Below are 24,466 nucleotides of genomic sequence, written 5' to 3' on the forward strand. Positions count from 1 at the left end.
CGTCGACAGAGGGCGCACTCGGTATAGAAGATGGAGCGAGGGTGGAATGAAAATGCCCTGTTGCGGTGAAAGTCGGTGCTGCGCCGTCGTTGTAGTACTGGTTTTTCTCGTTTTTACCGAATATTTCATTGTTGGAGTTGAGGGACAGCGAGTGCTTTACGAATATGTGAGGTACCCATTCAAGAAAAAGCCTAAATTTGTAAGTTACGGGACGTTGATGATGGGGCATAGCTACGGTGTAGCTTGGCGATTGCTAGTATTAACGTGACGCACTTGAAAAAACACAATTTTATTTTTAGCCTAAAAAAAGGTCGTACGCACATGGAGGAAGTGTCCTATCTCCATGGTACGCACGAGGGGGGGAGGTTGCCGTTGCGTACACCATTTGTACAGATGGGGAGGGGGCTGAAGCCAGTGTGTACAGTACACAAATCGAAAATTTGCCTGTATGAATCTTCATCAGGTCAACTGCCCCCTGACCGACTCGCCCCTCACCAACTCGCCCCTTTCCAACTCTCCCCCTCATAAACTCACCCCCTCATAAACTCACCCCCTGACCGACTCGCCCCCTAGGAACATCAAGTAAGTATGGACCGCCCAATGTCTGAAAAAAACGACGTGGCAAGAATAACTCATGGACGGTGATGGATATTTGGACATCAGCACTAATCACTTATTTATTCAAACGTCGTAGCGCTTCCCACATCCACTGTCTGATTAGGTTATTTGTACATCAAACATACCCTCAGGATCAACAACTTCAAACCCTCTGTCCCATTAATATTTGGGTATGTGACTGAGGTCCGCAGAAGGGATGCAGCTGGGCAGATTGCCCATACTCACGATAATACTGAATTAGTTTTACCAATATTAAAAAAAAATAGTTTTACCCCAAATTCCACGGAAAGTAAACATCCACCAAGTTTAACTTTCATAATTCTCAACTTTGAGTGCCGGCTGCAAACCCCAAAACCTATTTTTATGGGCAGCACTCACCTATTCCATCTCCGACTGATTTTGATTTTTTTTTTTATTAAATGGTGAATGGGCCGGCCATACAAGCCTGGCAAACTTAGGGGAGCGAGTTGGCCAGGGGGCCAGTGGGTCAGGGGGCGAGTTGGCTGGGGGGAGAGTTGGCAAGGGGGCGAGCTGGTAAGGGGTGTGTTGGCCAGGGGGCGAGTTGACCTACAATCACTTTCTCATACAAATAACTACCAAAAGTACCAGAATCGGGCTGCTTTTGTGTGTCGAAATTCAAAGTATTTTCCATCGTCCACCCAACCATTTATCCTCCTGCGCCAATGCCCATTATTAGTAAACCACAACATCACTATTATACTTATGACACAAAAATCAGCAGCATCTTCCAGAATTGTATGGGGGGTGGGTTGAAGCCACTGCATACGCCATGCGCACCGGGAGAGGGGTTTCTGAGAAGTTGGCATTTCACACGTACACGAACGTTCTGTATGGACAGCCCCCTAGCACTATGAACGATGGACCTCTGGCGGGGTAGACCTAGTGTACTTGGACATTTCGGAAAAATTCCATACACGGACAACACTTGATGTCCCTGTGGACCAACAGAACTTTGGGGTGCGACGTCCGTCCTGCTCCTGTGCTCAAATCTACAGTTTGAGACTTGTCTAAAAACCCTTTGTCAAAAAAAATAGTTTTCTGAGTAAATGCTTTGGAATTTTCCTAGCTAAATTTCACTTTTAGGATGTGTTATCACTTTCTAATGGCTGTTATAATTTTTAAGGGAACATTACTCATTAGTGTTGTCCGTATGCATAGAGCTAGGAACTGGAACTCTTTCCAAAGTTTCCTTCGGCTTTCCTCATGCAGTGTTACCAAACCTCTTTGTTGAAATGTTCAAACTTGTTCAGTTGATTACCGGGAACCAGGCCCATTGGCTTGGGAGGATGGGGCCCGCCCACTCACTTTTGCACTTGGTGTTTTTTTTTTAATTAATATTGTTTATAAACCAGAATTTTTTGGAATATAAGCCACGGCTTATATGTTGATTTTCATGCTAAAAATGTCTCTCCATTCAGCAAGTTCATACTAGGCCAATTAATGACGCGCTGTGAATATTGAAGACTGGAGTGTGAAGTCTTAGTATGAAGTCCTTCAGTTGGTGACAAATTGTTCCAAGCACATTATGATTGGCCTTTGTTTAAAAAGATGTGTTCAGAGTGTAAAAAGTCAACTTTGGGGTTTGACACCCCCCCTCAAGTTTACAAATGCGTTGAAGTTGTTCCCTTTACTCTGTTAGATTGTTCAGTACGTACATGTACAGTATATGTTACGCCCCAACTAAAGCATCAGTCCCAACTGTAGTTTTGACAGTTCCAACTTCAGTGCTGTAACTGGGCTGGCCCCCCCTACATGTCTCGTTGACCAATTTCTATAGAAAATTTCTCAACCTTATCCAGTGTATGCATCTCACGCCTGACACAATTCATTTAAAATATCGCATGTCATGACATTGTAAACAAAATGACTTTGGCACATGCTGGACACATGCACACATTGGACCTCTGTGCTGTAGTTGGGCTGGCCCAACTATAGCACTTTAGTTGGGACGGGCCAAACTATGGTTGGGACTGATGCTATAGTTGGGGCGTAACATATACAGTGTACATGTCTGTGTATGTAATATTTGTTGTGGCCTGGGACACTGTAGAATTCTTGCCGCTTTGCCGCTTGTTCAAACACCCAGGTCTGATCAAACACTTTAACAGGGAGGGGAGGGGCTAGCGTGAAAGCTTGGCTGTGATTTCCATGTGTTCCTTATTCTGCCCAGGAGCGACAGTACAAGATCAACCTGCGTCAGTGCGAACAGAATGCGGAATGCAGTCAGGTGCAAGGTTTGGATCTCATCCGCTGCGGCCGAATGTGCATTGCGCCAGATTGCTATCAAGAGTTGTACGCTCACGACGAGGTAGGTGCACCCATACAGGCATGTGTATGTGCTGAGGGGTGGGGCTAACAGGCATTATGTGGGGGGGGGAGGTGTGACATCCCCAACATCCCTGTGCATTGTTTCTTTCGCCAAATTGTGCAAGGAAGTCTAAAAAGTTGAAACACTTCACGGACAAGATTTTAAGACTTAGTTATTTTCCTTGTCACAAGGCATTCTTTGTTGAAAGGGCACAAAACAAGGTACAAAAATTTGCCCTTTAAAATTACCCACAAAGTTCTGAAGAAATATTGCTCATTGCTGTTCAATGAAGCTGCATAAGACGATGAACAGGCAAGAAGTGGAACTTACGTTCTCCAAGAAAAGTGTGATACATGTACGTGTAATACATACGTGTACATGTACACGATGCATGTACACATAGAGCTATGGAGACGCTAACTGTTTGACCTTGAATGACATCATGGTGTGGCTGATGAATGAGGAATTGTTCACTGGCAGAAAAACCAAAATGTTGAATTTTCTCCCACAAAGACGATGGAAAGTCACAGTAAAAACACATCCATGTAATTCACGTCATAAAAATCTGTCAGATTTCATGTCTTTTTTAAGGTTCCAACAGGAACATTTTCTGATTGGTGATTGGGAACATTTGCTATTCATACTTCTGGGTATAGCATGCGGTACATTCTGAAAAAGTCCTGTTCCTATTTGGAACATATTGGGAACTCATCTCATTCCGTAAAGAACTTTTCCCATGGAAAGAAAAGCAGGAAAGTTCTGAGTTGTGAGATGTTCCCTAAATGCTGTGGCTATACTTGAGGCACTTTAGACTGGTTGCCCTCTACAGGAACCAGACCAGTATGTAATGAATGGATTCTGGAAGTCCCTTTGAAGAAAATCCTCCTGTGGTGTGAATCTACCGGTACCGTAAACAGATAAAAAAAACCTTATTAAAAGTAACTTGAGATTTGATCAGAAAAATAAAGAAAATTAAATAAAACAAACATTCCTTTTTGCATATATTGAATGAGCCACTGTCGCACCTCAATTGGTTGCATGAAATCCAAAACTTAATACATGGTGATATAGTGCAGTGCTGTTACTAGAGAAAAATCCGAAATTGGATGTTGCATTGTAACATTTATATTAGCCACTGTCCCCAAATACAGGCCAAGGTTTTTGAGTGTGCTTTTTAAATATATCTGTACATGTGCAGTGCACTGCATTTGGAATCCCTTCGACTTTTGGTGCACAGGTCAATTTGTCCGTGCTTTCCTGGACTTTAAAGCGAGGGCACCATTGCTGTGATGTCAGTCAGGGGAGACAGTGAGCATTCAGTGTACATGTACCTGTTTTCCACTTCAAATTGTGAACCCCAAATTTTCTTCATTGAAAACATTTCCTTTAAACACTCGTTTGTTGACTTATTGCAATATTTCTACAACAGTAAATCACTAGAAGAAAAAGACTCCAGAACTGCAAAACATTAATTAAAACCTTTTAAAAAGCATTTTTGTGTGAACGAATCAATGTAACAGAGCAGTTTCCTACCCTAAATGATAAAAGAGTTTTGGCCGCATGTGTGGAAATTTTCATTTATTAGCATACATTGTAAAAACAAAAAAGCACCATAATACCAGACAAGTGTACCAGTAAGCTCAAGGTTTGCTTTAAAACCAATAATTACAATATGGAATGCACTGTATGTGATGTCATGTCAACAGCACTTTATATCATACGTGTAGACTAGTGAGTCAGCATGACAACTGCTTGCAGATTTGTAACAAAGCATGACTGAGCATGAACTCTGGAAACGGGAATGCGAGGAACTTTGGATTTCACAACTTCGTCGCTTTCAGATATTACTCAGCAGAGACATGCAGAGCAAATATCCACCGTGCATTTCCTGGTTGGATCGCTCCTTAATTTCCTGGTTAATAAAGCATTTTAGTCTCGTCTCTGCTATCAACAAATGACACTGTTTCCCCTGTCTCTCCTTTCACTTTCATCTTTCATGTCTGCAAAAGATTTTGGTGTATCGGCACTGTACATTTCGACGTCGGTTGCGGCGTTTGTCAGTTTTTTGTTTGGGCAATTAGTTTCAGTGTACAAGCTCAAAATACCCACAGGAGGGAATCTCAACTGCATTAGATTGTTCTCAAGTATCCAATCTTGTTCAGTTTTCTTGTGCATAAGTTTGCATGTTAGTGCCACAGTGTAATAAGGTTGTACACAGTACATTGTGTGGGACTGTCCCACCCTGAAGGGAACTAACCGACTCTCTGCCAAAAGGTATACACCGTACATTAAACCAAGGGAACTAACCGACTCTCTGTCAAAAGGTATACACCGTACATTGAAACCAAGGGAACTAACCGACTCTCTGCCAAAAGGTATACACCGTACATTAAACCAAGGGAACTAACCGACTCTCTGCCAAAAGGTATACACCGTACATTAAACCAAGGGAACTAAGCGACTCTCTGTCAAAAGGTATACACCGTACATTAACCACTTTCAGCCGGGGACTCCGGGATCGGAGCCGTATGGTTTATATGTGTGGCCGGGGTCTCCGAACTCGGACAAAGGAAACAGGGCCCTGTAACAAAAGACCGTACTCCCAACAAAAGACCAGGCTGCTGGGCATGACCGGCATTTTTCACTCTCAAAAGTGGTGATAATCCAGCGTTATTTTGAAACCGTATACCAGGGTTTGGGGTATTTAGAGCAAGCGGATTATCACCGGGGACAAAAGCTCTCCACCACCGCAGCGATGAGCCACACAGCACCGCTGCATGCTAATCTGGCCCCTATTGAAAAGAGGTCAGCAGTGCACTGAGCCAAGTTCGTGAACAAAAGACAGCTGTATAACACCGCACAATCTGGGCTCTGTTTACAAGGCTGCAGGCCTGGCTGAAATATTCGGGCGTCAATGAAGGTCACTTGTCAACTTAGAGTAGTGCCTGAAGATTACTCCGTGCGGCTATAAACGACTGTTAAATGGAATGATGAATTGTTGAGGGATTTTGAAAATGGAAAAAATGATAGTCATGCCGGCCCAGTATCTTCAACGTTGAAAAATGCCCCGGTCCGAAGTGGTTAAACCAAGGGAACTAACCGACTCTCTGCCAAAAGGTATACACCGTACATTGAAACCAAGGGAACTAACCGACTCTCTACCAAAAGGTATACACCGTACATTAAACCAAGGGAACTAACCGACTCTCTACCAAAAGGTATACACCGTACATTAAACCAAGGGAACTAACCGACTCTCTGCCAAAAGGTATACACCGTACATTAAACCAAGGGAACTAACCGACTCTCTGCCAAAAGGTATACACCGTACATTAAACCAAGGGAACTAACCGACTCTCTGTCAAAAGGTATACACCGTACATTAAACCAAGGGAACTAACCGACTCTCTGTCAAAAGGTATACACCGTACATTAAACCAAGGGAACTAACCGACTCTCTGCCAAAAGGTATACACCGTACATTAAACCAAGGGAACTAACCGACTCTCTGCCAAAAGGTATACACCGTACATTAAACCAAGGGAACTAACCGACTCTCTGCCAAAAGGTATACACCGTACATTAAACCAAGGGAACTAACCGACTCTCTGCCAAAAGGTATACACCGTACATTAAACCAAGGGAACTAACCGACTCTCTGCCAAAAGGTATACACCGTACATTAAACCAAGGGAACTAACCGACTCTCTGCCAAAAGGTATACACCGTACATTAAACCAAGGGAACTAACCGACTCTCTGCCAAAAGGTATACACCGTACATTAAACCAAGGGAACTAACCGACTCTCTGCCAAAAGGTATACACCGTACATTAAACCAAGGGAACTAACCGACTCTCTGCCAAAAGGTATACACCGTACATTGAAACCAAGGGAACTAACCGACTCTCTGCCAAAAGGTATACACCGTACATTAAACCAAGGGAACTAACCGACTCTCTGCCAAAAGGTATACACCGTACATTAAACCAAGGGAACTAACCGACTCTCTGCCAAAAGGTATACACCGTACATTAAACCAAGGGAACTAACCGACTCTCTGTCAAAAGGTATACACCGTACATTAAACCAAGGGAACTAACCGACTCTCTGTCAAAAGGTATACACCGTACATTAAACCAAGGGAACTAACCGACTCTCTGTCAAAAGGTATACACCGTACATTAAACCAAGGGAACTAACCGACTCTCTGTCAAAAGGTATACACCGTACATTAAACCAAGGGAACTAACCGACTCTCTGTCAAAAGGTATACACCGTACATTAAACCAAGGGAACTAACCGACTCTCTGTCAAAAGGTATACACCGTACATTAAACCAAGGGAACTAACCGACTCTCTGTCAAAAGGTATACACCGTACATTAAACCAAGGGAACTAACCGACTCTCTGTCAAAAGGTATACACCGTACATTAAACCAAGGGAACTAACCGACTCTCTGCCAAAAGGTATACACCGTACATTAAACCAAGGGAACTAACCGACTCTCTGCCAAAAGGTATACACCGTACATTAAACCAAGGGAACTAACCGACTCTCTGCCAAAAGGTATACACCGTACATTAAACCAAGGGAACTAACCGACTCTCTGCCAAAAGGTATACACCGTACATTAAACCAAGGGAACTAAGCGACTCTCTGCCAAAAGGTATACACCGTACATTAAACCAAGGGAACTAAGCGACTCTCTGCCAAAAGGTATACACCGTACATTAAACCAAGGGAACTAAGCGACTCTCTGCCAAAAGGTATACACCGTACATTAAACCAAGGGAACTAACCGACTCTCTGTCAAAAGGTATACACCGTACATTGAAACCAAGGGAACTAACCGACTCTCTGCCAAAAGGTATACACCGTACATTAAACCAAGGGAACTAACCGACTCTCTGCCAAAAGGTATACACCGTACATTAAACCAAGGGAACTAACCGACTCTCTGTCAAAAGGTATACACCGTACATTAAACCAAGGGAACTAACCGACTCTCTGTCAAAAGGTATACACCGTACATTAAACCAAGGGAACTAACCGACTCTCTGTCAAAAGGTATACACCGTACATTAAACCAAGGGAACTAACCGACTCTCTGTCAAAAGGTATACACCGTACATTAAACCAAGGGAACTAACCGACTCTCTGTCAAAAGGTATACACCGTACATTAAACCAAGGGAACTAACCGACTCTCTGTCAAAAGGTATACACCGTACATTAAACCAAGGGAACTAACCGACTCTCTGTCAAAAGGTATACACCGTACATTAAACCAAGGGAACTAACCGACTCTCTGTCAAAAGGTATACACCGTACATTAAACCAAGGGAACTAACCGACTCTCTGTCAAAAGGTATACACCGTACATTAAACCAAGGGAACTAACCGACTCTCTGTCAAAAGGTATACACCGTACATTAAACCAAGGGAACTAACCGACTCTCTGCCAAAAGGTATACACCGTACATTAAACCAAGGGAACTAACCGACTCTCTGCCAAAAGGTATACACCGTACATTAAACCAAGGGAACTAACCGACTCTCTGTCAAAAGGTATACACCGTACATTAAACCAAGGGAACTAACCGACTCTCTGTCAAAAGGTATACACCGTACATTAAACCAAGGGAACTAACCGACTCTCTGTCAAAAGGTATACACCGTACATTAAACCAAGGGAACTAACCGACTCTCTGCCAAAAGGTATACACCGTACATTAAACCAAGGGAACTAACCGACTCTCTGCCAAAAGGTATACACCGTACATTAAACCAAGGGAACTAACCGACTCTCTGCCAAAAGGTATACACCGTACATTAAACCAAGGGAACTAAGCGACTCTCTGCCAAAAGGTATACACCGTACATTAAACCAAGGGAACTAAGCGACTCTCTGCCAAAAGGTATACACCGTACATTAAACCAAGGGAACTAAGCGACTCTCTGCCAAAAGGTATACACCGTACATTAAACCAAGGGAACTAACCGACTCTCTGTCAAAAGGTATACACCGTACATTGAAACCAAGGGAACTAACCGACTCTCTGCCAAAAGGTATACACCGTACATTGAAACCAAGGGAACTAACCGACTCTCTGCCAAAAGGTATACACCGTACATTAAACCAAGGGAACTAACCGACTCTCTGTCAAAAGGTATACACCGTACATTAAACCAAGGGAACTAACCGACTCTCTGTCAAAAGGTATACACCGTACATTAAACCAAGGGAACTAACCGACTCTCTGTCAAAAGGTATACACCGTACATTAAACCAAGGGAACTAACCGACTCTCTGTCAAAAGGTATACACCGTACATTAAACCAAGGGAACTAACCGACTCTCTGTCAAAAGGTATACACCGTACATTAAACCAAGGGAACTAACCGACTCTCTGTCAAAAGGTATACACCGTACATTAAACCAAGGGAACTAACCGACTCTCTGTCAAAAGGTATACACCGTACATTAAACCAAGGGAACTAACCGACTCTCTGTCAAAAGGTATACACCGTACATTAAACCAAGGGAACTAACCGACTCTCTGTCAAAAGGTATACACCGTACATTAAACCAAGGGAACTAACCGACTCTCTGCCAAAAGGTATACACCGTACATTGAAACCAAGGGAACTAACCGACTCTCTGTCAAAAGGTCTACACCGTACATTAAACCATGATACAGGAGTACTATTCCCCATGCACCTCGTATGGTACATACAGTACTCAGTTGTCCTACATGTACATGCATGTTTAATTTTCATGCATGATCACCACGTACATGTACATTCTGCGTGTGCCTCAATCTTTTCATGTGTCAAGGTTGATCCCTGTGCTTGCATATCGGTACTTCACCCAGTCAAAAATTCTTTGACAGCTTCATCGAGGGCACATTGTACATTGATGTACTGACTTGTGCAAATTGACTGAATTAGCTTGAATTTTAGTCCATACAAACCAATACATGTACATTCAAGGAGTGACTGTATTGGTCTGTGGTATTCTCAGGATCTTAAACCTTGCCAGGCAGGGTATAGCTCTCCCTAGCCCCTCCCGGAACTGATGGTACTGGAATGTGTAAATGAAGGGATTGACGCACATGTTCAGGAAGGCGAAGCTGATGCTGAAAGCGAAGAAGTCCTCGTTCAGATGGACGTCTTCAATGTTGTAGTAGAAGTAGGCCAACTGGTTGGGCAGCCACAGCAGAGAAAAGACCCCGCAGACGGTGACCAGGGTTTTGATGACGTTCCGGCGGGCTGGGTGGTTGCGCAACTCCCCCTTCGGTAGGATGGGCGTCTGCTCGGTAGGAGGGCTGCCTGTTATAGTAGTTGCCCGCAGTGCCCTGCAGATCCTGACGTAGGCGATCACCATCAGGGTCAGGGGTAGGATGTAATCGAGGACCAGAATGAGCACAGAGTACGTGATCTTAACAGGCAGGGACTGGAAGTGCCGTAAATGGCAACGGCCACGGTCATCTAAGTAATGGCCCATCAGTTTGTAAATGGGCAGCAGGTATCCCAGGACCCAGGGCAGCATGGCCAGTAACAGAGACTTGGGCCAGGCCAGGCAGCGGCTGTTGTGATACCTGATGGGGTGGAGAGTGGCATAGTAGCGTTCAAATGTCAGCAGCAGCAGGTTGAAGATGGACGTCACGGTCATTGCCCAGAACAGGTACTTGGAATTCCAGACGTAGCACACGAATGCCCGCCAAAATGGTGTGGCCGCAGGTGGTCTCTGTCCCGGCACGAGATAGCACAGCACCAGAAACATGGAAGTCACCAGGTCAATCAAGGACTGGTTCACCAGCAAGATGTTGGTGTTGCCTCGGCGCGAGATGACCATAGAGGCTAGCACGTAGATAGCCAGGCTGTTGCCTGTGATTCCCAGGGCCGCGATGGAGCTGTACACTATCTTGACGGCCAGGGTTAAGGGAACGTCATCCGGCACTGGTGGAGGGCCTGTTGCTGTCATTGCTCACAGCCTGCCCAGTGTCTGATGAAACTCGAAATTAAGATGCAAACTCTGTAGCCTCACACTTTCAGGTGCATGTACAGACCTGGACAGGTGCATGAGACCTGGACAGGTGCATGTACATGTACGCTTGCAGTCTTTGTGTTTGTTATTCAGGACATGTGCACACACACCAAGAGGAGCCTTGTTAAGTCACAGTGTTGAGTGTAGAGAGGTCAGTGTAGACTCAACGAGTTCAGTGTACCGTAGACTCATAAAGCCGAGTGTAGTTTCCCAACTATCGGTGTACCGGTACCGTAGACTCAAAGATCACTTGTGGACTCAGAAAGCTACATGTAAGTGTAGACTCACAACTACCGCGTACTTTTATCGTTATAGACTCAAAGATCAGTGTAGACTCACAAAGCTCAGTGTAGACTCAAAACCATCTGTAGATTCACAAAGATCACGGTCGACCCACAATTATCAGTGTAGACTCAAAGATCAGTATACACGTAGATCCACAAAGCTCAATGCACATTCATAAATTCAAATGTAGCAGGTATTAGATACACAGATCAGTTTTTGCACTGCAGATGAAGACCATGTTTCCCCATTACAAAGTGTTGCACATAGAGTTTTTGGCTAAACTCTTTAAGTTTTGTATTTTACCTGTTCATACTGGGCAGCATAGTGTACCAGGTATGTACGTTGTCAACATATCTGTTGTTGAGTACAGTGTATCGCTAATTTCTCTCTTCAGCACGGTTCTCTTCTCAACATTGAAGGTCTTGAAAGGACTTGACTAAAATGCTCAAACTCCTCACGGCCAGTTTCTCTGAGAAAAACACCACATGCATGTACACACATGTACAAGTACGGTACACGCACCAGTATGTTGCAGTGGGCTGTTGAATTGAATCAGTCAGATTGGTTGGCGGGTTGCACATGTGCGTGTATAGTACTTGCAGGTTGCAAATTGATGTGTAGTTCACGGTTTTCTGCTCTGCGTTTTGCAGACGTTCAAGTTAGCTACCGGTACAACGCACATGTATACACCCACCTGTAACTTGCGGTGTTGAAAGGTTTTGTTGATTCAGTGCAGTGGAAAAGTACATGACTCAAGTATGAAAGTGCAAGGATGGAACCCCACACCTACATGTGCTCTCTGTTCGTCTTCCTTGTTGTGTTATGGAGTGGACCTTTCCTGTAGCCATTGCGAAAGATTAAAACTCCAAAGGGGGATTTCTCTTTTTACGTTGAATAGATTTTTTTTCGTAGTTCAGGATCACATGACAGGAAGTTCGATTCATTGAATCATCACTGACATGTCATATTTGTTCAAAGCATTTACATGTGAGGGTGAGATGTTTAAACGTTTGAGGTAAAAAGGTTCCAAATCCATTTACATGTACAAATTTGTCCAGAATATTTAAACAGAACCTATTTCATTTTGTTTAACCCTAACTATACATAATACTACAAATTACTACTTGTAGTAAATGTAGTAATCAGCCCTGTTGCTTGTAAGAGGACTTGACCTTATTGTTCCCTGAAGCCATAAAATACAATAGATAAGACAATGTACCATACAATGCTCTGGCACTATGAATGCACGGCTTTATTGTTCTCTTTACAAGTAACAATGGAAGTACCCCAGCCAGAAGTAGTAATCTGTAGCACTAGGTCCTTCAGGCCCAGGCTACTACTTAGTATTTTGTAGTACTGAGTACCGTAAGCCAAACAATATGCTTGGTGGTTAGGGTGAAAGAACGAAATTTTGGTGATAGCCAAAACAGTCCCAAATCCCCTGATTTCGATATGATTTTACATGTACAGTAGATACACCGGGGGGGGGAGACGGGATAGGGTTAATTCTCTCATTGACAAAGTACGGTATCTTCAATGTCAAATAGCCATCAAACAGTATACATACATGTAAGCTACGTGTATTCTCAAAACAAATGAATCAACTCTGACTGACAGCTTTATTGTTCCAATGGATATCCTGGTAATTCTACCATCTATGTACATTGTATCTCTTTAGTATCAAAAAGTATCTACATACAAGTGTATTTGGGTTCAATGTGAGATCACTGGTCTTTGAAGTACAGTACTGCCTCTGGTCTGTGGTTTGTTCAAATGATTAAATGGTACATTAAAGTGCTAAATTTATGTTTATCAAATTAAATGCAAATTCCTGCCCGTGAAGGCTTTACAGACTCCGTGTACATGTGCGTAAATTATGTTTTTTTTAACCCCAACCGCCCAGGCCCTTTTGGCTAGGATACACCTTCAATCCTTCAAAATCCTGCAACTGCCCCCATGAAAGAATGAAATGCAGCCTCAGTCCTCCAAAATCCTCTGATATTTCTTGGGTATATGTTGTTTGGAGGGGTGCCCACTGCCTCAATCTTTCAAAGTCCTCTGGCTGTTCCTCTTATTATCGTGAGGCATCATGTATGGTACCCAGTATGCAGGAATAGTACGGAGGATTTATACTGTACTATTATAATTTGGCATGGATTTATTCGTCGCTGAACACAAACAACACATGGTCTAACCCACAACCTCGAGACAGTGCATCCTTCGCCATCAGCAGCGCAATGTGCCGTGCAGCCTCAATCCTCTAAAATCCTCCAAACCGCTCAGAGGATGTTGAAGGATTGAAGATGGTTAGGGCTAATGAGAAATGCACAATGCTTTTACAATGTAGGGTAACTAAATGACAACTCCCCGGAGTGAATTTTCCCACTTGACATCGGTAATTCCAGAAATTAGGAGTCCATTTTGTGTGTGTCCCTGTCACATCTGACATGTGATTTTTTAAGTTCAGAACACATGTTCTAATTTCCAAGAGTGATGAATTAATGCAAATTACCTGCCAAACAAATAGCAATAGTTTGAAATCAATTCGGCTGATATTTCCATGTCAAATTACAAAGGTCAGATGTACCGATAACAGACACAAAAATGTCACACTCGTGGACCCCTAATATCTGGAATTACCCCTATATGCGTACATACATGTATAGCCCTGACAGTCCCAAATCCTCCGATTTCAATATGATTCTACATACGCCCTGGGGGAAGGGTTAATTCAGCTGTGAATAAAAGGTAAAAGATACAGTACTGATTGGAACATATTTCTAATACGTGTAAGTACATGTACATGTACCATGCACAGAAAAGTTAACAGTAATTGAAATGTAATTTATTCACACATTTTAAGGGTATGGAGACCTGTGCTGTTGAGAAAAAGTGTAGAATAAAGTTCAGTGACTTGACTGTCAGCAGTTTAGCCACGGTTTGGCATGAATTTACTTTTTTTAAAGAAGGATTGAGAAAGTTTCATTATATAATGATAAATGAATAATATTATTTCAGTCAAGTTTAATATGGGTACATGTACATGTACCATTTTGCAAGTGCGATTACCCCAAGTCCTGAGTAAGATCGGCTGCCAGACTTCCTCCCAAAAGGAGGAAAAATGTTGTCCTTTGTCAGATGACCATGACATTATATCGTATTTGCCTGTGGTAGTGGAGTCATTGGGGACATGTATTGCATAAAAACCACACATTTGTTTTCTGGTATCTCCATAAAATATTGAATTATTAAACGAAAACCTAAAAATTAGGTGTTTTTTTACCCCCGTTGAATCTACTACATAAAGTATGTTGGTTTTCATGTGAAGTTGTTCAGTGGAAATGTATTTTTATTGAATACATATATGGTATGGATTTGTGGGTACACCATGGGATTTGTCCCTTCAAGAAGAGATGAGATTCTGAAAAGAACCGGTGAGGGTTAACCACTTTGTGCTGGGGGACCCAGTATCGGGTACCTTGTGTTTGTGCGCATAGCTGGGGAGCCCGAAATCGGACAAAGGAGCCGGGTCTTGTAACAAAAGACGGTACTCTGAACAAAAGACCGAGCTGCTGGGACTTGGAGACAGTTTTTCAGTTGTCAATAGTGGCAGTAATCCGTCCTTTTTTTGAAACACTATGCCACTATTTGTGGCATTCAATACGAAGGATTACAACCACAGACAAAAGCCTCCAGCGCTGCAGTGCTGAGCAACACAATCAAATACCACTGCACGCTCATCTGGCCCTGCCAGCAGCGAACTGCTCTAGTTTCGAGAAAAAAAGAAAATTATGGTACATGCAGGAGAAAAAAATGACAGTGACGTCATGATGACCTCGTTCATGTCATTTGTCACGTGATACACCTGTCCATCAAAGTGCATGTTCATCTTCAGGATATATGCACACGTGTACATGTACAAATGGATGCACCTTACCACACTCACATGACAAAACAACAAGTCTAGTAGATGTTCGTTGTCTGTGGTATTCTCAGGATCTTAAACCTTGCCAGGCAGGGTATAGCTCTCCCTAGCCCCTCCCGGAACTGATGGTACTGGAATGTGTAAATGAAGGGATTGACGCACATGTTCAGGAAGGCAATGCTGATGCTGACGGCATACAAATCCTTGTTCAGGTGTACGCTGTTGACAATGTAGTAGAGGTAAGCCAGCTGGTTGGGCAGCCACAGCAGAAAGAAGATCCCGCAGACGGTGACCAGGGTCTTGAGGATGTTCCAGCGGGCAGGGTGGTTGTGTGCATCCCCCCGCTGAGTAGACAGCCGGAGGATGGGGGTCCGCTCGTTGGGAGTGTCCCCTGTTGCCTTGTTAGCCTGCAGCACTTTGTAGATCCTGACGTAGGCGATCACCATCAGGGTGAGGGGTAGGATGTAATCGAGGACCAGAACGGTCACCGAGTATGCGATACCAGTCACATGGTTGAAATGCTTCAACTTGCACTTCTGATGTTTGTCCAGGTAGTGGACGATGAGTGTTTTACATTGCAGCAGGTAGCCCAAAGTCCAGGGTAGTGTTGCAAGTAAGAGAGACCTGGGCCATGCCAAGAAACGACTGTTGCGATACCTAATGGGATGGAGGGTAGCGTAGTAGCGTTCGAACGTCAGCAACAGGAGATTGAAGGTAGAGGCCAGGGTTGTTGCCCAGAACGGGTACTTGGGATTCCAGACGTAGCACACAAATGCTCTCTGAACTGGTGTGTTTGCCGGTGGTCTCTGGCCTGGCACGAGATAGCACAGCACCAGAAACACGGAGGCCACGAGGTCAATCAGTGACTGGTTTACTAGCAAGATGTTGGTGTTGCCTCGTCGCGAGACTATCTTACAGGCCAGTACGTAGATCACCAGGCTGTTTCCCACGATCCCAAGGAATGCGATGGAACTGTACACTATCTTGACGGCCAGGGTTAGAGGAACATCATCCAGTTCTGGTGTAGGGACTGTGGCCATCACTGCTCACGGTCCGCTCAGCCTCTGGTGAAACTCAACATTTAATGGTTGTGAATTGTGTACAGGCCTCGCACTGTCAGCAATACACCTGTACATGTACCGGTATGTACATGTACACATTCAATCCTTCGGTATGCTGCTCTGGACACAGCACTTGATGTAGACTCACAATGCTCAGTGTAATCTCACAAGGCTCACTGCACGTACATGTATACCCAGAACTCAGTGTATGCTAGACACACAAAGTTCAGTGTAGCTTTGTCCTGTGTAGACTCACAAACTTGTGGACCCATGTAGCTCTGTGTACACTCTCACAAACCTCAGTGCAGACTCGCAAAGCTCAGTGTAGACTTGCAAAGCTCGGTGTAGACTTGCAAAGCTCGGTGTAGACTCGCAAAGCTCGGTGTAGACTTGCAAAGCTCGGTGTAGACTCGCAAAGCTCGGTGTAGACTCGCAAACCTCAGTGTAGACTTGCAAAGCTCGGTGTAGACTCGCAAAGCTCGGTGTAGACTCGCAAAGCTCGGTGTAGACTCGCAAAGTTCAGTGTAGACTCAAAACTAAGTGTAGACTCGTAAAGCTCACTGTACACTCACAAAGCTCAGTGCAGACTCGCAAAGCTCAGTGTAGACTCAAAACTAAGTGTAGACTCGTAAAGCTCAATGTACACTCACAAAGCTCAGTGTACACTCACAAAGCTCAGTGTAGACTCAACAAAGCTCAGCCTTGTCCAATTAGTAAGCACAGCACTCTTCATGTGGCTGGTGACAGGTTTTTCCAGTTACACTTTATGCAGTGCACATTGGCAGATTTGAGATCAACTATTAAAATGTCCCAGAAAAGCTTTGACTGTTTGCTTTTGTGCAGCAGTTGTCGGTACCTGTCTCTGCTACACTTTCCTTCTCATTCTTCTCCACACGAAAACCTTTTGTGAAAGTTTTGCTGGCCAGAATGCTCAAATGCCCAAGGTGCGATCTGGCTCCTGGCATTCTTTCCTGAAGATGACCATCATCACCTGCAGCAGGCCAACATGACGCTGTACCCTCAAACCAGTCAAGTCGGTTGGCTTGTTGTATAGAATAGATGTAAAATTCTCAGTTGGTTCCTATGCAGTAGCAGTCGACCGAGCCCACCCACACAGGCAGACCCGTGAACCAGCCTTTGTCTGTCACTGTATTTCAGGTTTCTATGAAGCAGTCCAGCGGAAAAGTACAGTCCACGTGAACACCATTGTGGAAGCTTGAAATCCAACCCACTCAGGGTTTGTCTTCCTTGTTGTGTTTTGAACTCTAGGCATTGTGAAAGATCAAAATCAAACGGGGAATTTTTCACTTCCTTAATATAGATTTTTTGATAAATGTTACAGGCACCTTGATTCCTAGAATTGACTAGATGGGTGCATGTACTGTTTGCTTAAATCCGTAGCATCATGGACCATGGACCATACATGTATGCAATAACATGTGAAGGGTCTGTGCAATACATTTATTACCACAGCCTTTGAAAATACACCTCCGTGTTTCAACTCACTAACCTTGTATTGAACTTTTATTTTGCTATTTTATTTGAATTTTTTATGGCTTTTTTTCGGGCTGAGAATTCCCATATTCATGAGTAGTTAAGCTATTCATCTCAGAGAGAAGACCGCTACAATGCATTTGTTTGTGCACAAAAAAGGTGGGGATTTTGATGAATTGCTTTCCCACCTGTAAAATTCCCTTTCCTTTGGTGATGTACTGGTACTCTGGTGTGAGTTTGTGGCAGTAACCCAACAAGCAAGCCTTTGTCATCAATGTTTTCAATGAGCAAATGTTACATGTAGGTTGAACGTGTGAATGGAATAAGCAAAGAAGGGGAATAGTCTTCCCTGAATGACATCACACCAACAGCGCCCCCAGTTGTCTGCAAAAGCATGACCAAATTAAGATGTCAAGTGCTCGTCTTGATACACTGGATGTCAGATATTTTAACTTGTCTAACATTAATTCAAAGAAGAGTGTGAATTTGCACAAAAAGTGTGTCTAAGAAAAATGAATCGCCCGGACACTTTAATTATATATATTTCTATTGCTTCATTTGCTTTTTAATTTTAGCTGGAGTTAGGCGAAGTCGATGTGCGGTTAACATCATTCAAAGGCTGCTGGGTGCAACGCTACTACAGGTAGCAGGTTCCCTGCTTTGCTCGAGGCCGTTCACTGATCTCCTTGCATCACAGGAGGAAATGGATGACATTGTGTCAGCGTTGGGCACCTGTTGAAATGGAGCACTTCCACCAGGCGAGATTAATAGTCCATTCAGTCCGGTGTGGTAAGAGTGCTCTCTGCAAGACATGTCTGTGTAAACCAAAACTGTCTTTTTTTCTTCAAGGCTCGTTCGTACTTCACGTGAATGCGAATTTAAAGACGTCAGATCAAATAATCACCCTGTGACTTTGCAAAAGTTGAACACATTTCAACTTGAGTGAAATTTTGCTGTCAAACTGTCAGATTCGCTTTGGCATTTACCTGAAGTCTAATCCGGCCTTGAGTCAATTTCCATGTCTACGTATGCATGTCCAAGGTTAAAAACCATTCATGGTCGTATTTGTACATGCTGTCCTGTTTTAATGTATTCAAGGATGCTGGTTGTTTCCTGTAGGTGTACACCGACAGACTTTATATAAAAAAATCTTGACCTGTAATGCCCTTTATAGTCAACTCTCCCACAAAAATGTCACAGAGGTCACCAACGGCCATCTTACCATGCCAAATACAAAGGTACATGTACATGTAATACTGGTACAAAGGGCCTGTTTGTTTCACATGGATCGCGATCGCTGATCCGGGGCTGTTTTGCTCTTTCCATTTGGCGAGTGCTGGCGTCAATGAACCAATGCCGGATTACTGATCATGATCAGTAAGCCTTTGTGAATCAGATTTCATTCGTGACATCAGTAGTTACCTTTGTGAGCCAGCCCATCACCTTTGTATTCGGTATGGTATCACAGCAGGCATGCAATTTTTCTGATTTCCTCTCATGCCATTGAATATTGAAAAACGTCGTTCAAAGTCTTTTAGAGATTGGAATTTCTTTGCTTTTTTTGTGGAAGTCCAAGTTGCATGCCTGACATTGCCACCAGTGGCTTCATTGGGTAGAAAGGCATTGCAAGTCCAGATGTTTTTTTTATATGTCTTTGTGTAATCCGTGAACCAGAGTCAATATTTCCACTTGAGCATGCATCTGTGTAATGATGACGAGCGTTGGCATTGCCAGGATGCTTCTAGAGGGGAGGGGGAAGGGAAAGAGAGGGCAACCACTTTACTGGGGAGGGGGGGTTCAGTTTTTAAAGCTTTTGAAGTTTATCTCTTCACTCGCCCATTTTTCATCTTTCAATCTGTTTATTTTCCGGGGGGAGGTAGGGGCGAGGAGGGAACAGCATCCCATTCCCCCCCCTGCAATGGTCATAATAGAAAATTTGGAGTTTCCAAGATGTGAAATCCATCAGCCACTGTCCTTGGGTAGAATGGTTGGCAGGCAGAGGAAGTCAACAGTTGGACAGGATGCAATCCTGTTAAATATCAGCTCAGATTTAATACCTTCCTGTTTCCTACTCTCCTACTTGTCAAAATACTATTCAAATGGGCAGTACACGTATATACATGTGAGTCCAACTTTGGAAAGAACTTCCAAGCAACTCCAAATTGTAAGAGAATTACGGCTGGCATATGTACACCCTGGCACGAAGAATGCATCGTTATGATGCATTGGAGTTAGAGGACCACGAACTTCCCTTTGGATTGTTCCAACTAAAATTGAATACTTTTGATTCTTCCAACTTAGATTGAAAAAGTGAAATTAATTTTGCAATAAACATTCCATTATTTACAATAATTAACCAGCCTTTGCACTTCACACTGCAAATCTACGTGTATTTCTTATAATCCAGACAAGTCTGTAAGTTTCACTCTGGAAACGACAAAATGAGCTTGAATATCATACACTGTCCGTGTTATTGTAGAAGAGACCATAAAGAACTGTTTACATGTATGTACATTTACTTTAAGCAATTCTTTGTTTTTCAGCGGACCAAATCTACCTAATTCTGAGACTTTTACTACTCTGTGTACAAGTACCAACAAAACAAAGTTTGTTGAGGAGCATTTGCAAATCATGATTGTTCCCAAACAGTGATGGCTTGACTTGGTATGAAATATATATATGTACAGTTGTTATTTCTTTGGGAGACACTGCTATCCTGTGCCAAAGACGTTGTTGAGGTTAGTTGAAACTTATTCTAAATAAAGGCCCCCCCTTCAGGTTTCTGGACAACTCCAGTAATGTGACTGTTTGGCGCCGTCTTGAATCATGCGCAAATTCCATTGCACTCCATCCTGAGTTGATTTGCCTTTGAATGAAATCAGTTCATGGGATAATCGGCTCAGGAGGAAGTACGAAAAATTTGTGCTGGAGCCAAGATTGCTCTAAACACGAAAAATGGAAGCAAGGAATATTGAGTCTTACCGAAATCAAACACTGGGAGAAAAAGAACCTTCACTCATGTCATATTATGTAGCAGGCTAATGTATACCCTCAAATCTATGTACTATATATACTTGAATGATGAATTGTAAATAAACAACTGAGATCTTCCTGAATTCTCCAGAACTCTTGATATTACAGTGGAAAACGTAAGCTTCATCGGACTGAGAGCCTAAAGATTGAATCTGAAATATTCCAAGACCAGAAGCCGATTTCACAAAACTTTAAGCAACGACATAACATAACCCATGCCACACTTAATTGTGCACCAAATTAAAAATTAAGAACAATTTCACAAAACTTAACATGGCGTACATGTGACTTATGCCGTCATTCCAGGTGACGCGAGTTGCACCAACGCGAAAATTGATGATTTCACCAACTCTTGGTGTGCGTTCAGGGCTTATCACTGCTGAATTTAACATGGTTTGTACGAGAAACGCACAACTTTGTTTAAGAATGTAATGAAGAACTTTGAAATTTACGTCTGGTTCTGGCAAAGAAAAGACGAAAACTTCAAAATGGTAGTTGGAGGTGATTTGACGACTGCTTAACCGCTACGCTACGGAGGACTGCGATTACCACACCAGGCTGGACAAAGCCCTCCATTCAGGGCATACCACGGCCCAGCAGTCGCGATCAGAATAATTCTGCCGTGAAGGGGTTAAACACTGCAACGGAACTGGCATTGTAAAAGCTGTGTCTCTGTCCTAATCAGGGCGTTGTGCAGCTAAGCAACGTATTGTGAAATCAAACGCAAGCATATTGCGCAGCAAGAAATTTGTGACGCCAGGTTTACACATGGCTTAAGGTTGGGCCACGTTTTGTGAAATCGGCCGCAGGTTTACAAAGCAGGTATCAGAAATTGATTTCGGATTCACTGATCCTCGTGGTCAGTAAGGACATGTCAAATGTTGTCAAAATCGGACCCATATTTTTGGGCTACAAGAAATCCATTCGGCAATGCTACATCTTGGACTTTTTACACTGATATTTTAGACGGTCATACACTTACTTGAATCAATTCTTTGCTTCACATTTCTCTTGTCATAAATGGTGCCTGAGATGAAAATAATTACCAGTTGGTTTCTGTATCTCACTGGGCCAGTTCCATCAGCGGCTCCACCCTGGCCCTCTTGGCCCCGCCTGTCTGCTTCTTGGCTGTTCCTTTACCCCTGCCGACGCCCCCTCCAGACACGCTCCCGCCGGAACCGGAGCGGCCTGGGCCGGCCGTGGAGGAAGAGGAGGGGCTCTGGGCGTAACGGGTCACGCAGGAGACGCCGTCCACAAACTTGGTCTTGAAGAGAACGTTTGCATTGTTGAACATGCCGTCCTTGAGCGACACCACGATGAACTGGTTTGAATTGATTAAAAAAATATCATGAAGACAGGGCTTACTTATATGTAGATATCTGTTCAAAAAAGGGTCAAATAACACTCTTCAATATTGTGATTTGAGCCCTCTTTAAAACAACTTTTCACAACTCCTTCAGATCTCTACAGTACAGTGACAGATTTGATTGAAATTTGGTATACGCAAAGACATTTACCCTAAGTATCGTTCACTGTTTATTCCAAGTAAGCAGAGTGTTTTAAAATCATTGACACTGGCCAGAAACCCACAAAGATCCTTCAAAATCCAGCACCAACTTTTACAGAAGTTTTCAGAATTGTTATGGGTGAAACTCGCCCTCTAGGAATTTACTCTTTGTGGGGTTTCGTGCTTGAAAATAACCACTGCTGAAAGTGTTCCTTTGGAGCATTTTAACATGAGAATATTTCTTCAACCACCTAAATCCAACACAGCACAGTCTAGCGACAGCAAACTCTATCTCTGTGATGGGACCTAGAGCCCTTGGGGGCTAAATCCATCAAAAGAAGGCAAAGCGTGATACTCAGAGGACATAGACTTGTGGCGATTCTGCGGCCTACCTGGGAGTGCTTGAAGTGGGTGCGAAGCATCTGGCCGATGTTCTGGGTGTGGGACAGATCCAACGCCGCGTCCACCTCGTCCAGGATGTACAGGGGCGCCGGTTTGAAGAGCAGCAAGGAGAGGATGAGGGAGAGAGCCACCAACGACCTAGGAGAAACAATGAGGAGAAACTAAATGGCCAGCTCCTTGGCGTATCATGGGGATTATCAATAACGAGCCCCAAGGATGGCCACACTGAAAAATAATGTTGTTACAGCGCATTATCAAATCCTTGTAATTTCATATGGGTGATTGATTTGTATTGAAAAACAGAATGCTGAAGTTACTTTTGCTTTAAAGGGGAAGATATGTTCTAAATCAACCTCACATCTGAAGAAAAACGGACATCTTTTGCTTTGGTTGTAGAAATTACAAAATGAGATTTTTATTCCTATTCATAAATTGAACAAAAAATTTACCTCTGGCCACCGCTCAACTCAGACAAGCTCTCCTTCCACACGTCACCGAAGGCAACCTTCACTTCTAACCCGTCCAGAATGGAATGGCCCTCGACGGGCTGCAGCTTAGCTTGAGTGCCGGGCAGGAGGGTGGAGAAGATCGAACCAAAGTCCTGAGGGAGGGGTGGTCACAGAAAGAAACTGTTTCAATACAAGAGCAATGCGTGCGCGGCACGACATTCGCACTGTGATTCAGGGACACAAGCAGTGTTGCAGTCACGTCTTCTTGAGACTCTCCAAGTAAACTGTATTTGTATAACACCTGCATATATCCCTGATTGGTGGATCGTCGCTCACATGTCACTGAATTATTCGTTATATTAAACGGTACCCATTGAATAGAACGTCATTTCATTTGACTGGTTCCCAACCCCATTTATATCTCATTCTCAGTAGGAAAGAGGAAAATAATGTAGGGCTGGTGACCAGTCTAACTTTGCACGGTTCTAACAGTGGGTGGCACACAAATCTGGTCCGGTCACAAAATGACGGACGTCAAGACACGAGCAGGACCTTTTGCTCTGACCGAAGAGGATTTATGCAGGTATTGCATCAAACAAATAATAGATGTTTCCCATTAATTCTGTGCAATAGTAAAACAAGTTTATTGGGTGACAGATGAAAATGTATCGCCTCGTGGAATGGAACATTTCATCTGCCGCCTCATAAAATTACTCTCAGCACTGCGCTGCACACCAGCTTCCAAAGACCCACCTTGTTGACCTGTGCCCAGGCCTTCTTGAGGGCTTCGTTCTTCTTCTCGTCCAGCTCCTGGATGGTGGCCATGATCTTCTTCTTGTCGTTCTCCACGATGCGCTTCTTCTTCATCAAGTCGTTGTACTTTTTGGCACGGTAAGCAAATAAAAATCAGGGCACGGTGACTTTTGACGTCGAGGGCGCAATTTCCCTCAAGCCATCTGATTGGAGGCCGTCCATCAAAAGGACCCACTAACTTCTGGCCCGAGACTTTTTCTCCGTCCAGCAACGCTGTGTTTTAACAGTTCTTCAAAATGTCGTCGACGTCTTTTTTATATCCATACTGAGGAGAGGGTTCTTCATGGATTGAAGCCAGCTTGATATTCTGGCTTTGAATGATTTGTATTTCTGGATAAACATACCACTCTTCTGGTTGATTGCAATAGTGACGACTCAGATAACGGTATGCACATGGCACGCGCATTTACAGAGGACTTTGAAAGGCATTTTCCTGAGTTTTGCTAACAACAAAAACGTTGCAAATATTATATTTCACAAAAGCATGCAGGCAGGTGA

The 24,466-nt window shown here is 43.5% G+C and overlaps 4 protein-coding genes across 6 annotated transcripts in view; 1 reads left to right on the forward strand and 3 right to left on the reverse strand.

Moving 5' to 3' along the window:
- Positions 1-20,880, forward strand: LOC110985147 (uncharacterized). Of its 3 annotated transcripts, XM_087144440.1 has the most exons (4): positions 1-199; positions 2,810-2,947; positions 17,429-17,507; positions 18,340-20,880. In XM_087144440.1, the coding sequence occupies exons 1-3, from the start codon at positions 47-49 to the stop codon at positions 17,468-17,470; spliced, it is 333 nt and encodes a 110-aa protein (XP_087000566.1). In that variant the 5' UTR covers positions 1-46; the 3' UTR covers positions 17,471-17,507; positions 18,340-20,880. The 3 variants fall into 3 exon arrangements, with proteins under 3 accessions (XP_087000566.1, XP_087000565.1, XP_022101650.2); XM_087144439.1 differs by lacking the exons at positions 17,429-17,507; positions 18,340-20,880 and adding an exon at positions 11,093-12,732; XM_022245958.2 differs by lacking the exon at positions 17,429-17,507 and having other exon boundaries at positions 3-199.
- LOC110985146 (galanin receptor type 1-like) lies at positions 9,516-11,030 on the reverse strand. The gene has a single exon (XM_087144438.1). The coding sequence runs from the start codon at positions 10,934-10,936 to the stop codon at positions 9,938-9,940; it is 999 nt and encodes a 332-aa protein (XP_087000564.1). The 5' UTR covers positions 10,937-11,030; the 3' UTR covers positions 9,516-9,937.
- On the reverse strand, positions 12,866-17,421 carry LOC147797133 (galanin receptor 2a-like). The gene has a single exon (XM_087144437.1). The coding sequence runs from the start codon at positions 16,247-16,249 to the stop codon at positions 15,248-15,250; it is 1,002 nt and encodes a 333-aa protein (XP_087000563.1). The 5' UTR covers positions 16,250-17,421; the 3' UTR covers positions 12,866-15,247.
- The window catches only part of LOC110985141 (structural maintenance of chromosomes protein 2-like), a 22,776-nt gene continuing 18,101 nt past the window's right edge, over positions 19,792-24,466 (reverse strand). Inside the window, exons 20-23 of the mRNA XM_022245940.2 lie at positions 23,909-24,034; positions 23,156-23,307; positions 22,697-22,844; positions 19,792-22,118 (exon numbers count right to left, since the gene is read on the reverse strand). Coding sequence (XP_022101632.2) covers positions 21,861-22,118; positions 22,697-22,844; positions 23,156-23,307; positions 23,909-24,034 — 684 coding nt within the window. The 3' untranslated portion in view covers positions 19,792-21,860. The remainder of the gene's footprint in view (positions 22,119-22,696; positions 22,845-23,155; positions 23,308-23,908; positions 24,035-24,466) is intronic.

Source organism: Acanthaster planci, linkage group LG12, assembly GCF_054643075.1.
Source record: "Acanthaster planci isolate LZ-2023a linkage group LG12, COTS_SCS, whole genome shotgun sequence".
NCBI classification, from domain to species: domain Eukaryota; kingdom Metazoa; phylum Echinodermata; class Asteroidea; order Valvatida; family Acanthasteridae; genus Acanthaster; species Acanthaster planci.

What these genes read in the sequence shown, in the direction of transcription:
- LOC110985146 (XM_087144438.1), bottom strand. Translation starts at nt 10,936, where the DNA reads ATGACAGCAACAGGCCCTCCACCAGTGCCGGATGACGTTCCCTTAACC.
- LOC147797133 (XM_087144437.1), bottom strand. Translation starts at nt 16,249, where the DNA reads ATGGCCACAGTCCCTACACCAGAACTGGATGATGTTCCTCTAACCCTG.
- LOC110985147 (XM_022245958.2), top strand. Translation starts at nt 47, where the DNA reads ATGAAAATGCCCTGTTGCGGTGAAAGTCGGTGCTGCGCCGTCGTTGTA. An exon ending in TCAAGAAAAAGCCTAAATTT is followed by an intron (nt 200 to 2,809) that starts GTAAGTTACGGG and finishes TATTCTGCCCAG; the next exon opens with GAGCGACAGTACAAGATCAA. An exon ending in AGTTGTACGCTCACGACGAG is followed by an intron (nt 2,948 to 18,339) that starts GTAGGTGCACCC and finishes TTTTAATTTTAG; the next exon opens with CTGGAGTTAGGCGAAGTCGA.